This window comes from Pholis gunnellus, assembly GCF_910591455.1.
Source record: "Pholis gunnellus genome assembly, chromosome: 5".
Classification (NCBI taxonomy): domain Eukaryota; kingdom Metazoa; phylum Chordata; class Actinopteri; order Perciformes; family Pholidae; genus Pholis; species Pholis gunnellus.
The window spans coordinates 17,780,739-17,795,989 of record NC_136531.1 but is presented as its reverse complement, the minus strand read 5'-3'; the positions used below and the strand labels follow the sequence as shown (position 1 = coordinate 17,795,989).

Here is a 15,251-nt window from a genome sequence, read left to right as displayed (position 1 = left end):
ATGGTTATTTGACTGCAGAGTTTTCTAATGCAGAACAAAGATCATGGTTAATGTTACAGTGTCTGCAGAAGATTTGGGGAATATGCTTACTTGCTAAAATAGATTCCCTTATTGAAATGACTATATAGGAAAGATAAATGACAGGGTTATATAGTGCCTTACGCACATTTGATAGTCTGATTACAACAGCTTGTAGACTCCTTTGCTTCCTTCAGCAGATCTACAGTAAAAAGCATTTCACATCTTTCCCCAGGGAGCCTGAGCTCACCCGTAGTTTATGGTTGTTTCCAACCTCATTCCCACTGATGAACACATACACTGTGGAAACTCACAGCTGCCCATTGTCACATTACATAGGCTATACTTTAAATATGTCACTTCCTTTGGTTTTGTTTTTTCCCTTTTATGAGTCGGAGTAGAATATTATCACTTTCTATATATATATGTAAAAGGTCCATTTCAAATCAAAGGAGTAATACAAAGTTCAGATAGTTCTGTGTTCTTATACTTACAGTATCTGTGGATTTTTCAAACTCCATCCTAATGTTACAAACAGGTCCCTGAACACATCATATCATATCCAGCATTGTTACGTTTCATATTTATCTGTTTGCTAAAAGCTAAACTAATGCCTCGCATTTAGCCAACATGCTATGCTGTTGTAATGGCAGCAGACGAGTGGAGACGAGTCTCTAAGTCAGCAAACCAAAATATGAACCTAATGTTCATCAACATTTACCCAAAGTTAGCTAGAGCTAGCATTAGCTACCATAAGATACTGGACATGCCAGACAAAGAAGGCTAAGGCTCTATCGGTTAAAGTTCAAATAAAAAAATTAAAAATAAAACCTTCAGGGTGGAGTGAGGAGCAGTGCGTTTTATTCCTTATGAATTCAACTTTTTATTTGCAAGGGGAAGACTGTGTAATTTCTTCTCTCAAGTCTGACACAATCTAGCTTTAAGTGTGCATTATCATAATAATAATACTCTCACTACTATTGATCAGGTGGTGACCAATCAGTTTGACTGTCGTTATTAACAACGTTTTGAATTTAACAAAGGAAGGAGGGTGATGTAAGGTGTATTTGCTGACTCACAGTCGTTCACCACCGGAGTCCTTTCTTGTGGCGGGACATGAGATGATTTCTTCATTTGGACCATGCCTCACATTTAATTTGCTCCATGACAAGCAGCAAGTCTAGGGCAGAGTTGGCACTTGGAACCACCACTTGCTCAGTAGTGGTTTGTGTTTGTGTAGTTAATCTAATGATTGTGTGAGGGGCACCCAGCAGTGAAGCCACAGTAAAGCATGAGATTACAGGCAGGGCTCAGATCTCCCACGATGATGGTAAAGAGCAGCTACAATCTGTATATGTAGTTCAGCTGCAAGAACAACAACGCACAGGGAGGTCCACGTCTGTTCTGGCAAGCTCACTATGAAAATGTGTCCACATTTGGTTTTATTCCACACTGGAAGTCATGTGTGCAGCGAGACCAGCTGAGACCTCAACGGTTTAATACATCACAACATGAATTTTAAATTAGAAAACAAAAACAAAATCTGCAAAACATGTCATCTTAAATGAGGACAAATCAACATACAGCACAATTTCTTGTCTATTATTTGGACTTTAAGAGACATTTTGGTGATCAGACATCAGCAAGTTAAATGAATAAGAGTATGAGTAAACTGTATGGCCATTTAAAATTAAATGTCATGGAAATAAAGTAGTAAATAAAAAGAAAATCACAACCAAATTTGAAACAATTTCATCTTGTTTTTTTTACCTTTATATCGCATTACATTGACTTTCTGAAAAAGTTTACATAAATGACTACATAACAGCATGCATAAATAAAAACATACAATGTTATCAGTTATTTGAATAACCACCTTCAATAAAACCGATATCTTTGGAAACAAGTGAACTTTGGAAAGAGATTAATATTTAATAGATTATATTTGAATAGCGCAAATGCTATTTTGTCATGCTAATTGTCAACTACTGAGTCAAATAGATACAAACACAAAATTGAACTTGTAATGCTGCCTCCTCTGAGGCTGCAGCACTTTAATTAGCCCACGATGAGCCACGTGGCCGTGTTTCAGTCGTCCTCAGCTAATGATGTAAACTGTTACACAAGGTTCCTCACAGCAGTAATGGACTGCACTGCTGTGAAAATATACAGTACTGGTTGAGTTTAATTTCACACTAATATTCTAATCAAATGATGTCTGCAAACAAAAAAAGACACCTTTTCAAACATTAACCCAGCAATCGTTTGTATAACTATGTTAGAACATCCACTAACATCTAGTTGGGCTAAAAGTTAACAGCTAATTATATTTTGAAGAGGATGTAGAAGTTGAACTAATTTGCAGTAAAACAAATGAGCAGCTCTTTCTCCAAGCAGCAGAATAAGACTTGATTATTGGCTGAGGAGGTGAAGACTCAGGGTCACGCGGTCTGTGGTCTGTGGTCTGGATGTGTGTGTTTCAGAAGGATCAATTATGAAAGTTAACTCTGAATTAGGAACCGCTGTCTCTCTCTAGTTAAAAGTGCAACATTTCAACTTTCAAGGAACAAAGAAAAACAGCATGTTGAGGGTGACAACAAATCCTTTAATCTAAAGCAGATTGAAAAAGTTGTGATAAACCCCATTTTTGCGGAATTTTCTCAACTACTAGATCACGTAATACTTAAACTGGAGCGGAAACATTTCACCAAAACCGTAGTTGAACTTCCCTCATTCAACAACTTATTTCGTGGATATACTTCAGCGTGACAAAATAAAAATCGATGCAGCTAGAATACAATGTCTGCTCAATAGGTTCATTCAAGTTCACTGACTCTAGATCTGTCACTGTGCACTTTAAGACACCGTACTACTAATTGTTCAGGATGTAGTTTTCAAATATACTAGCACCGAATAAAATGGTGTACACAACGTCTTGAAACCATCGGGTAAATGTGTTTACTTGTTCATTTCTTTACCGTAATTACTGGACAGACACGCTACACATGGACACGTGCTGCTCCTAAGTGTTTAGGATGGGTTAAATGCAGAGGTCAAATGTCATGTATGTACCTGTCTGTATATAATGACAGTAACAATAAAGTTTCAATTTTCTCACTTTTTTTTTCCTCCCAAATTGGCTTTTTTATTTTTAACCGGCTAGCGACATGAAGACAAAACGTGTCTGTCAACATTTGTTCTTCAGAATGAATGACAACCAAAATATCATCATCATCATCATCATCATCATCATCATCATCATCAGTTCTGCTTGGACCACGAGACTCCTCTCATTGAAAATGTGTACAGATGAGCACACAATACACAATACGTACGTCTTCAGGAAACTAGAAAAGACCAACAGCAGTAGCTTTTTGGAGGCTTTTGACTTCTCAGAAAATGTTTAATAATACGAGCTAACATGTCTTCAAGCAATCTCAGTAATGTCTTCATATAGAGTATAGTGATCTACTGTATGGTCATGAATATCGACGTGAAACTTTGCTTCCCTCACATTTACAAGATTTACTTGGGTCATCTTTAAAAAACGTTTAAAAAAAAAATCCGTATAAAGACAAACATGATTTCTAAGATCTATTCAATCAGAGTAGACAAATGGTTAGGCTGTGTTTCACTACAGACTGTGGTTACAACGTTAAGAAATGTGAACGAAAACCCAGGCGAGTCGGTTGTTTTAGCCTCGGCCGTGGCACAGATGCAACAGTCCCTGCGTGGACAAAGTATGACAATAAAAGTAAAAAGAACAATAGCTGGACCCTTTCATCTGATGTAACACTGCAGGCAAACGGACAGTGAAAGATGAGACCTTCGGTAACAGTTGGGGAAGGACTGTGGCCAAAAGAAGGGGAAAAAAATGGTGGGAATCCATTTCTGGGAAATGTGGTGGTAAGGAGGAGGAGTGGCCAGTGGACAAAAACGGAGCAAGGGAAGAAACAGAGAAGACTTAAGCCTCTGCTGAATCAAGAAATCTAAAAAAAAAAAAAAATAAAACAGTAGTTTCTGTCCAATCACTTGCCCTCCCAGGCATCTTCCTTTTGTTTGGCTGCCAGGCGCTTTTGTTCTGAAAAACAAATCACAGAGTTCAACATATCAATCAGCAAAAACTGTTAACTACACACAACTTGTGTATTTGTTGCTCTAAATATGCATCACCGTCTTCTCCACATGCAGGGTGGTGAAGAGCCGGCTGTAAACGAATCTCTGAATACGAGCGTATGTGGCATCCAGTCCAAGGACACAATGTTCAGCACAAGATGTGCTTCTGACTGACATTCCCTGTGTGCGCTGTGATCTTACAGAAAGAGCACAGCAGTGTGCCCGTGCTTAGAACAAAAGGAGCTTTTTTTAGTGTTCTGTACTCAAGGCCCTGACTTCCTGACTGGCTCTTCAGTGGACGGCCATTTGTGGTCTTCTGTGCCTATATACTTATGTTCCGTCTGTGAAGGGGAATGGCTGCTTTACTGATTATAGACCTGTGGAGATCCGCACAGAAGTGGACGGAGAGCAACTTCTCTTGGCATCAATTTTCATTTTTCTTTTCCGTAAAGTATAAAAACAGCTCCCACTTGTGGTGGAAACCTTGTGATGCAAAGATTAGGAGAGACTGTGGCATGTTTTTAATATCTATTTGTTCAGGAAACGATGTTCTTTCTTACAGACAACCTGCACCATTTGTCCCATTAGCGACATTCCCACTCAAGGTGAGGATCTGCAGTATTTCAGTCAACGGTCTGCTTCCCAAACAGCTATGCTACTAGTAGAGCGAGAACAGGTCTTCCAAAGAAGATGTATTGCTGACCACAGAACATCAACCTCAGTCATAAGCTGAACATAACATCTCTGGTATCAACGCACCTTTCGCCTCCTGGAGCTTCTTCTTCTCTGCCTCGCCCTGCTCCTTCGTCTGGTTGCTCTTTACACCGAGGGCACTGGCCACAAGCTTGCGAGCCAGCATTGCGCTGGTCTGAGGTCTCTCTTTAGCAGGCAGGAGGTTGTCTGAGGATCGGAAGAAAAAACAATGACCGATAAACATAATGTTAGTCTCTGGAAATGTGAGATACAAACCACCGGAGGGGCCGAGGTATTTGTACCTGAGCAGCTACGAGCTTTGTCCTTCGTGTCAGCGGAGGATTTGGAGAGAGGTCGCAACTTCATGAGAGGATGCTTGGATCTTAAAGCTTCACGAGCTGAAAATGGAAAACAGACAAATTCCAAAGGTCTACATGGTGTTTTATACTTTTGGAGACAACTGAAAAAGCACAAAAAGACTACCCGATACCACAGAAAAGCTCAGCAGTTAACAGCTAAGTAAAGGAATAATGTCAGGATCTACTCATGTCCACGGATCCTCTAACTGAACAAATGTCCTCCAATAGTGATATTCACATGCAGAGCATAATGTTTTGTTAGGTATTTTATTGTATCTCTTTATGTGCTTCACTAACCTGCTATGGGGCTTGAGAAGAGGCCCAGGGCGTGTGAGTCATCAAGCCACTTGATTTCAAATCCTCTCTGTCTGAAAAACACAGCGAGTAAACAGTCACACAACAGCAGCGCAGAAACTATGACAAAAACCAAAGGAAGTTAAAACTGATGATAGGGGGTTAAAATCACGATACGATGTTGTCAGTTGGACAACGATAGGATATTTACTGGCATCACAAAGTGGCCTAAAACATACTGAAATCATTTTACCGTACATTTTATCAAGAAACTAATATTTTTATTGCATTTCAAATAGAACATCTTTTTTTTTGTGTTAAGGACAAATAAAGGATGAATAAAACATCACACCGTTGTACATTGTGTGAGTCTGTTTTCTCTGATCTTTTCTGAAAGTCAAATTCTTTTAATCTCTGTTTTTCACTCCTCTACAATGACAGCGAGCTCGACGGCTTTTTCTATTCACTCACAATTTAATTACTGGGCTCTGTAGGAATGTTAAAATAAAAGGCGCATCTTAAAGATGATGATGATAAGTATCTATTTTTTAAACTTTGCATCGATGATTAATTAGATTGTTGATCCTTGAATCAATATATTGATCCAGACCGTTACAACCCTGACTGAAACTTCAGATTCTGGCTCTCAAATGTGATACATAAACCAGGGACGCCACAGTCTCTGAGATTTCATTAAACTGCTTTTGGTCAGGATTCGCATGTTGAAAATGCAGCAAGAAGCAGCGGTTCTCTGAATTATACATACTGGTAGCTCTGAAATAACTTGAGAAGGTCCTCGATCTTAAATTCAGCAGGGAAGTCGTAGATCTCTACGATGTGAGCATGTTCGTCCTCCGTGAGGTCGATGTCGTCCTCTTCATCCGCGTCCACGTTGTGGTAATCAAACCTGCCCTCCGGGACAGACTTCTTCTTTCTACTTTCCTTCACAGTCAGCTGGAGAGGGAAGAAGTGAGAGCGGGTGGGAGAAGAGGGTTATGATAAGGGGACAACATATTCTTTGAACAACTATTAGACTGCTTACGTTTTAACTAGGTGTACAAAAAAAAACAGACAAATGATTGTGTGTGGTGTGTGTGAATTTTCAGACCAAGCTCTCACCTTTTCAAGGTGCGGTTCAAGACAATCTCCATCATCATTGAACAAGGTGTCCCAGCTCTCCTCCTCCCCTTCCTCGGAGGCTGGCGCTTCCAGCCATGAGGTAGCATCCGCCTCTTCGTTGGTTGATTCAGGCTGCCCATTCTCCTGTACATCTGCATCCTGTAAACGCTCTTCCTTCACATCAGGTTCACCATTCTCCAGCTCTCCTTCAACAGGCGCTCCCATATCCGCTGCTCCAGCCTTGTCCTTCTTGTTCTTGGCATTCTTCCTTGCCTTGTCAGTGTAGCGAGGCCTGGGTCTTGGTTTTACTTCTCCCTGGGCCTGAGCTTTATCTTTGGAGCCCTGGAGTCGTTGCTTGGGGACGTACGGAGCCTGACTTGGCTTCTTTGCCTGAGAAGGAGGAGCGGCTTCTGGCTGGTTTGGAGCACAGTCTTCTTTTGCCTGTTCTGACTCCATTATTGAATTACGCTTTAAAAAAAAAATCACCTGGATCATAGAAGAAAGGAGACACGAGAAGAGGCGATGCAATGAAATACGTAATATAATCTTTATTAGCCGTTAACCGCCTTCCAAACGAGTCTTGGATACATTTAAGGACAATATGAACCATATTTTATTCTTACTAGGTAACATTAACCGGATCATTCCTCCGGGAGAAAAGTCTACAATGAGACTAAACGCATGCAAACTGAGACGTTGCTGTTAGCTAACGTTGGTTAGCTTACCAATGTAGCTAACTACACCTCCGCTCGCTGCGGTTGGAATCGTTGTTTATTGAGGACACAAACACACGAGTTGATGTCAAAATGCACCAATCTTTAACTGTGTTCATGTATTTTCATTGTAAACATTCCTAAACAGAAGTATAGCTAATAATTGTTCCTCTTTCGGCTTACCCGTGTTTGGCTTGTTTTGTTACAGGTTTCCGTCGCACTTCTGACGCACGCATAGAACAACACAAAGGATTCTGGGAAATTGTGTTCTCTTTGGCGCTACAGCTGAAGCCCTCCGGACGATGAGCACATTTGTTCACCCTCAAATTTGTTTTTTTATCAGAACAGTCGTTGTCTTCATAGGTCAGGATTCAGAAAATGTTAATGTGTTGTTGCTTGAATGTATTATTTCTGTGCCGTCGCAGTAATTACAGAGACGTCCGCCTCTCAGTTACACGTGCAGAGAAGTACAGCTCAGCCATTGGGTAATATTCTAACAGGCACCCTGATTGGTCAATCTTCTATCACACCGTTACACAAGCTGTTTTGTAAATTCAACATAGAAATTGTGTAAGGTGTAGAATCTTAAGAGAACGAGTGTCTTTTCCAGCTGATATAATAAAAGGTGATCAGTCGACTCACGTTGCTGCAGCGAAGTCAGATCATTTCGATCTCTATACACTGAAGGAGCAGGTAAGATTTGAACCAAATGCCTTCAGGAACAAGCACGATCATGAATAATTACTGCTGCAGGATTATATCGTGCATGATGGTTTATTTTTAACAACAGTTAACCAAGATTCATCAGTAATACAGACATGCCACTAATAACAGTAACTAACATCTAAGAGCGTTGATATTATATATGTGTGCAGATACTCTGCTACAGATCCAAAATGTCGATTTTATGGATGGTATGCAAGCATCTAGAAAGGAATCACATTAAAATAATAATTGTGGCTTTTGTTTACACTTTGCTGTTTTGTGTAAAACTGGTGCATAACATTGGTGGAGTTCCCCTGTAAATACATGTTACTCATGCATAGTATCTCTATACACATTATATGTGCTCATCATCATTATGTATATCCTGCTTTATTACAAATGGCCAGTGCATAATCTGCATCATTAATTGAAATGCATTACCCAGCCGTGCTCTGTGTTCCACCAGGTTGCAGTGATGTGGGGTTCAGGTCTGTTGCTCTTCCTGGTCGGACTCTGGCATACGTCCCACGCCCAAAGCTCTGAGCCCATGTTTCAGGTTGTAACGCAGACGATGCTTCCTCCCGACAGTCTGCACAATCCCACACAACTGAACTATGGAATGGCTGTAACAGATGTGGATGGTGACGGCGACCTGGAAGTGGTTGTGGCAGGGTGAGTGGGAAATTGGTTTGCTGTTTCATATGTTCATTACTCTGAACATTACTCACAGCAGTGGCAGACTCAGGCTGTGTTAGGGGCAGGGGCGAAAAATATAAAAAGGGCACCAGCACGCAGAAAGTTTTCTCGCATCATGTTTTCTCGCATCATGTTTTCTCAATGTGTGATGTTCTCCCTCAGGTACAATGGGCCCAACCTGGTGCTGAAGTACAACCACACTCAAAACAGGCTGGTGAACATTGCTATTGATGACAGCAGCTCTCCATACTACGCCTTAAGGGATCAAGCAGGAAATGCTATTGGAGTTACTGCCTGTGATGTGGATGGAGATGGACGTGAGGAGATCTACTTCCTCAACACAAACAATGCCTACTCTGGTAAAAAAAAGAAAAATGATATGTGCATATGTGCTTATGATATGTCCATACAATGTTTTGCCCCAGCATTAATTCCAGGGTGGCTGAATGATTTTTCCTCATGATAACTGACTTCTTCTTTTAATATAGGGAGGGCAACCTATTCAGACAAGCTGTTCAAGTTTCGGAATGGCCGCTTTGAAGATCTTCTGGGGGACGAGCTCAATGTGCGTCGTGGTGTCGCCAATCGCATGGCAGGACGTTCGGTTGCATGTGTTGACAGAAAGGTCAGTGAACCCACTTTGTCGTTTTCTCAATGATTCCCTCCAAGAAAAACCTTCCTCTCACTCTCTTGGCTGTTGTTGCTCGGCAGGGAACGGGCCGTTACTCAATTTACGTGGCCAACTATGCCAGCGGCAGCGTCGGCCCCCACGCTCTCCTTGAAATGGATGAGGCTGCCAGTGATCTCACCAAGGGCATCGTCGCTTTGTCTGACGTGGCTGCCGAGGCCGGGGTCAACAAGTTCACAGGTCAGGAGTCAGGTTGGAGAGGTCACGTCTGTGATGTTTAGAAGTGTGCTGAATCAGCTGAAGCATTCACGGTGTTGCTCTCTGTTGCAGGTGGGCGCGGTGTGATCGTCGGACCAATCCTGAGCGAGTCGAGGTCGGACGTGTTCTGTGACAACGAGAACGGACCCAACTTCCTGTTCAAGAATAATGGAGACGGGACGTTTGTTGACATGGCCAGACAGTCGGGTGAGTAAGAAGCAGCTATAGTCAGGAGTAGTTATGCTTTTAATTAAATGTAGTCATTGAGTACAGTTTATGTTATGGACTGTTTAATGTTTAATGGATTGCCTTGAAAATAATTTAGTTTATCACTAAACTGATGTCGTTGTGAGCGTGTTAGCATGTTAGCAAAGCACAGCTGTGCCTGTGTACGGCCTCACAGATCATGTAAGTAAGTAAGTACTTGAAATGTTGAGGTTTTCTTCTGCTAATGTACCAAAATGCATTGCTGTCTGCCTGAGTGTCTGTTTTTGATACGACTAGGAGTCGCCAATGTAAGGAATCCAAATCCTACACATAGGTGCTTTGAAAATGATTCATATCCAACTACAGTATAATATATTTTTCCAGCAGTAGCACAACTAAAGCTTTCAACGTTGTGTCAACTTCTAAAGGTGTGGAGGACCAGTACCAGCATGGCAGAGGAGTAGCACTAGCTGACTTCAATGGCGATGGAAAGACAGACATCGTCTATGGCAACTGGAACGGCCCACACAGACTCTTCCTGCAGGGCAGCGGCGCTAAATTCAGGGTAAGAGAGTAGAGCAGGACAGTGGCGGTAAACGACTAAGTCAGTTTGATAGAGCAAGACTTGACAGTGTTTCCTTTGTGCAGAACATAGCCACTGGAGGATTTGCAACCCCCTCACCTATTCGCACAGTCATCGCTGCTGACTTTGACAATGACAAGGAGCTGGAGGTGTTTTTCAACAATATTGCATATAGAGGCAACGCCCCTAACAGGCTGTTCAGGTAACAGTTAAAGTATTATCTCAATACGAGTTCCAATAAGAGGAAACAATCTGTTAAAAAATAACCGGCAGCCATCCTGGATTACTTTTGACATTATTAGCTATATTTACATTCTTGTGTGTTTGTTGGCAGGGTGTCAAGAAGAGCGAATGCAGACCCTTTGATACAGGAGCTTCACGTGGGAGATGCTGCAGAGCCGCAGGGGCGAGGAACAGGTCAGCTGCTCCTCCCAACAGAGGACACTGGACAACACATTTTCATCAGTTTTATTCTGAAAATGTTATAACCTTAAGTGAATACGTAACACCTCTGCTACCTCTCTATTTGAGTGAGATTTACAGAGACACGGCTGTCAGATGAAACACCACAGTGAAGTTGTTTTGTAGGCCAGGGCAGTGAAAGCTTGTTTGTTTTGGACAGGTGGCACCGTGACAGATTTAGATGGGGACGGACAGCTGGACCTGCTGCTGGCACATGGAGAGAGTGCCCAGCAGCCAATCTCTATCTTCAAGGTTACACAGGTGTGTGTGTAGTCTGTGTGTGTGTGTGTGTGTGTGTGTGTGTGTGTGTGTGTGTGTGTGTGTGTGTGTGTGTGTGTGTGTGTGTGTGTTTTTGTTTGTAAGATACACAAACTAGACTGTATCTCCTCATCAGGGCTCGTCTAACAACTGGCTGCGGGTCATCCCTCGTACCCAGTTCGGATCCTTTGCCCGCGGAGCCAAGGTGACAGCCTTCACCAGTCAGAGTGGAGCACACACTCGCATCATCGACGGAGGTTCGGGGTACCTGTGTGAGATGGAGCCTGTCGCCCACTTTGGTTTAGGTAACTTCCTTTTTCCTTTTATAATCCATACACACTGGAAGAAAATGGGACGCTCAACGTGAATGTATCAGTTATTTTTTATCACATTAAACCCAGACCGGGGATACCGCAATCCTACAGCAACGAGAACTTAGCTTAGAAATTGTTTTCTTGTTTACACATTGTTTTTATACGTACAGGGGGATTTAAAGGAATCGTTCTGCATTTTGGGAAATACACGCATTCACTCTCATTTGCTTTCTTGCTTACAATAGTCTTAGCTTGTGAAAACTGGAAGCAGACAGAGACAGACTTTAGACTGTCCAAAGTTTTAAAAAAATGTGCCATACATCACCACAGCACTTCTGTGCTAGTTGCCCAGCAACATCAAGATAATGAGAATCAGAGCACCTTTGTAACTGCGTGGTTACAGAGCATGCCACATAACAGTATCGTCCCAGATTTGATTCCAGCCTATGGACCTTTGTTGCATGTGATTCCCCCCCCCCCCCCCCCCCCCCATTTCCAGTCCCTGTATCTATACTGTCAAATAAGTACAAATAAGTAATGAGTACCAATACTCCCAAAATCTCAAACTCCTCCTTCAACATGTAACACCACATGTTGTCCTAACAGGAAATGATGTCACTTTTTGAAAGGTTTATTTACTTCTTGTGTGATGCTCAGTGAATGTTTTTTACCCTTGACTCCCAGGAACCGATCAGGTGACGGTACTGGACGTCTCCTGGCCAGACGGCAGCTCCATCACTCGAACCCTCCAGCCTGGTGAAATGAACTCAGTGGTGGAAGTGGCCTATCCCAAAGAAGGGAAATCGTCTCTGCTTGCTAATGACACGCAGGTACGCAGAACGGATCCACGGCATGAATTATGAAGGCGGGTAATGTTCCAGGCAGTATGCGATAGGGGCCTAAAAATGTTTTAAAGTCGCCACAGTCATTTTCTCTGACTGTCAAGTTCAGTTTGGTTTAAAGCAACAAAGCAACAACAGAAGACGATATAAGTCTCTCTCTTCCTTTTTATTGGTGTGTTAGTAGTGTTACTGATTGCTGACACACTCATTATCCTTTTTTGTCTTTTTCTCTGTCTGCAAATTCTAAATAAATCAGCACATTTGTTTTGAATACCAATAAATGTCTTTCATCTTTTTGTTTAGTGTGGTGAAGGGTTTACTGTCAAGAATGGCCGCTGTGCAGGTAAGAAATAATAAACTATTTACTCAGTTCTTTATATGACGTGCTTAAAAAAAAGAACAAAACCATTTCAAATCAAATATTTGTTTTCTATTTAATTTCCTTTAATGTTTCTACAGGTCTGTGAGGAAAATCACTTGATATGCAATCACAATGTTCCATGACTGTGGGAAATACAATGTTACAGAGAACCTGGTTTTAAAATACTTTCCTTTTTGTCTGTACTTTAGGGGCCTTGTTGTTTTCTTTACTCTATGAGTAGTTTTAATATATATTTTTTAATAATAGTTTTCTCTATTTTTCTCTTAACTGCTTACTGCTACTGCTAAATTATAGTTGTTATTTTGTATGTGTCACGGCAAACTCTTAATAAACAGCTGCAAATCAATATGGTCTGATTATCATTTCATAGATACAACAGTCATATCTTTAGCAGTGCTTTGAGATGTTCTCTATTAGTCTCTCATACACACAACCTCCACACTCCATAGACTTTGACTGACAGCAGCAGCAAACACCAACTATTGCTCTCTGCATGTTTGAAGACACACTGAGTTCTCACTAAGACCTGAAGCCATCTGAAAATGATCTCTGGCTCTGGTCTATCTTTCTGTACAAAGGAAAGATACTCTGACTGTCTTACTCGCATCTTCCTTCCACAAGCCTGTCATCTGACCGTTTCCACCATTCATACTGTGTTGTCTTAATCTGTCTTTCCTTGTCTTCCTCCACCATTTTCTTCTTCTCCTCCCCTATTCTGTCCCTCCATTCACGCAGCGTTGGCTCCATTTTACGCTGGCGTCCGCTCCCCTTCTGCCTCCACATTTGAAGCCTCCCGTTTTATAACTGTTTTACTACAGTGTGCCGTGGTGCTCTCTGCACTGGCAGATCTCAGGGGATGGTAGTCTTGAGGGTAATGATGATACAGTAAGATAAGCATCTGCTCAAAGACTTGACTTCCTGTTACATGCAGTAACAGAAAGTCTGTTTGTTCAGAATGCACGTCCTCGTATCGGGACATCCTGCTGAATGGACGTGTCCTGTTTGCTCTGCTGAGCTGGGTGCATGCAGTAGTCCCTCCATGTTGTAAGTGAAGACTAAAAACGGGGGTCGGGTTCATGCCCCTGAAAATGCTGCAGTGTCGTATATCCAGGCAAGCCTGCATGAAAACATGAGGGAATGTTCCTGACCAAAGCTCGTTACAAATTAAAATGTTTTTTTTAATCTGACATTTATTGTCAAATGTTTGAAGTGCATGCAACATGTTAAAATGAGTATCATTAATAGGCACTATAGACCTTTTCCACAGCAGGACATTTTGAAATCATGAAAAATACCTGGACCCTGAAACTGAAGCAGCTAAATGGAATTCAGCCATGATTCATTTTATTATGTAACAATATCTTATGTGAGAAAAGGCCTATTGAGCATAAAATAAATATCCTGTGTATCTATTGTCTCGTAAATGTGTTTGTATAGTTAACATAGTTTATATAGCAGATCCTGCCCAGCCAAGGGGACAAAAGGGGATCTCAAACTTCAAATAAACCGTGAGAAGGTACTGTCACATGACAACATTAAAGCCGCCACGATTGATTTCTTTTGGGTCACTTGGGGGCAACAGCACAAGCGGTAAACAGAAAATGTATATATTATCACCCAACAAAATTGTTATGGCTAACAGTTGCTTATTTACATGTCCAGCAGTCACGGAGCAACTTCCTCATTCATTTAGAGTCGTGTTTCTGGCCACATGGTGAATCTGACTCTATTATTTACTCTCCCTTTAGCTCTGTGTTTTTGTCCCTGCAAACTCCTGTCAAAACTATCTGCCTCTTAGCAACTAAATGCTCCAGAATGTCCACCAGCTAACGTTGTCTGTCTGCAGCTTGGTGCTGTTTATCAGAGCTCTTTCGCTGAAAACAGCTTCCGACACTGATGAGAGCGATAAGAATGGAACAAAACATTGAGTTTGATTATTAATAGCAAAATGTGTATTAGTGCGGCTTTAATAATGAGTTGCAGAACCTTGCCACAGTGCATGCTGGGTTATGGTCATTGCTTGCCATCACACCTGAATGGAACAAGGTCTGTCTGCCATAGTGAAAGTTCTGTTTTGTAGATTTACAGTTCAATAACAGAAATATGAGCTGTGCAGCTGTGATGAAACAGTATTTATTTGACGCCAGTCATGTATACCTCATTGCCACGTGTATCAAACAACAAGCAGTACGAAAGTTTCGCTCTCTTGCACAAAATGTCACCAAAACAAAAGACACATTCACAATTGAGAGCCAGTTTTTGGCAGTTGTTGTTCTTTGGAAGCGTATTCAGAAATCAAGGAAGGCTGGGTGTACTTTAAAACACGACAGGTAAGATTCAGGAAGACTTTTGGACCCATCCTTTGTCGACTTACTACTACATTCAATCCACAGTATGTCTTTGCATAATCTAAAATTTAGGGATAGTTGGTCTCACTCATTGAAACCAAGAGGTTAGTGCTTAGATATGTTTGTGTGTCTAACAAAGAAAAGAGAGGCTTCATGTGAGAAATATGGAAGATCTGCTACATAAAATACACAGTCGGGCTGAATAACATTCATCTGCTACCAGACAGCACGCTTTACATCAGAGGTGAAGGAGGTT

At 41.6% G+C, this 15,251-nt stretch overlaps 2 protein-coding genes across 2 annotated transcripts; one reads left to right on the top strand and one right to left on the bottom strand.

The window, feature by feature from the left end:
- Window positions 1–3,927: 3,927 nt before the first annotated feature.
- r3hcc1l (R3H domain and coiled-coil containing 1-like) lies at window positions 3,928–7,521 on the bottom strand. Its single transcript, XM_079160375.1, has 7 exons — window positions 7,496–7,521; window positions 6,600–7,085; window positions 6,247–6,434; window positions 5,484–5,554; window positions 5,130–5,225; window positions 4,894–5,034; window positions 3,928–4,099 (listed from the first exon to the last, which is right to left on the bottom strand). The coding sequence occupies exons 2-7, from the start codon at window positions 7,053–7,055 to the stop codon at window positions 4,047–4,049; spliced, it is 1,005 nt and encodes a 334-aa protein (XP_079016501.1). The 5' UTR covers window positions 7,056–7,085; window positions 7,496–7,521; the 3' UTR covers window positions 3,928–4,046.
- A 351-nt stretch (window positions 7,522–7,872) lies between these two features.
- crtac1a (cartilage acidic protein 1a) lies at window positions 7,873–12,987 on the top strand. Its single transcript, XM_079160366.1, has 14 exons — window positions 7,873–8,005; window positions 8,484–8,689; window positions 8,876–9,072; window positions 9,202–9,338; window positions 9,425–9,581; window positions 9,672–9,806; window positions 10,235–10,371; window positions 10,455–10,591; window positions 10,724–10,806; window positions 11,012–11,112; window positions 11,246–11,414; window positions 12,108–12,253; window positions 12,569–12,608; window positions 12,725–12,987. The coding sequence occupies exons 2-14, from the start codon at window positions 8,493–8,495 to the stop codon at window positions 12,730–12,732; spliced, it is 1,644 nt and encodes a 547-aa protein (XP_079016492.1). The 5' UTR covers window positions 7,873–8,005; window positions 8,484–8,492; the 3' UTR covers window positions 12,733–12,987.
- Window positions 12,988–15,251: the final 2,264 nt, after the last annotated feature.

Excerpts from the sequence above, each read along its gene's own strand:
- r3hcc1l (XM_079160375.1), bottom strand. The coding sequence starts at position 7,055 with ATGGAGTCAGAACAGGCAAAAGAAGACTGTGCTCCAAACCAGCCAGAA. Across the intron at positions 6,435-6,599 it reads TTGAACCGCACCTTGAAAAG|CTGACTGTGAAGGAAAGTAG; the intron begins GTGAGAGCTTGG and ends TTCCCTCTCCAG. Across the intron at positions 5,035-5,129 it reads CAAAGCTCGTAGCTGCTCAG|ACAACCTCCTGCCTGCTAAA; the intron begins GTACAAATACCT and ends TCCGATCCTCAG.
- crtac1a (XM_079160366.1), top strand. The coding sequence starts at position 8,493 with ATGTGGGGTTCAGGTCTGTTGCTCTTCCTGGTCGGACTCTGGCATACG. Across the intron at positions 8,690-8,875 it reads CTGGAAGTGGTTGTGGCAGG|GTACAATGGGCCCAACCTGG; the intron begins GTGAGTGGGAAA and ends GTTCTCCCTCAG. Across the intron at positions 9,582-9,671 it reads CGGGGTCAACAAGTTCACAG|GTGGGCGCGGTGTGATCGTC; the intron begins GTCAGGAGTCAG and ends TCTCTGTTGCAG.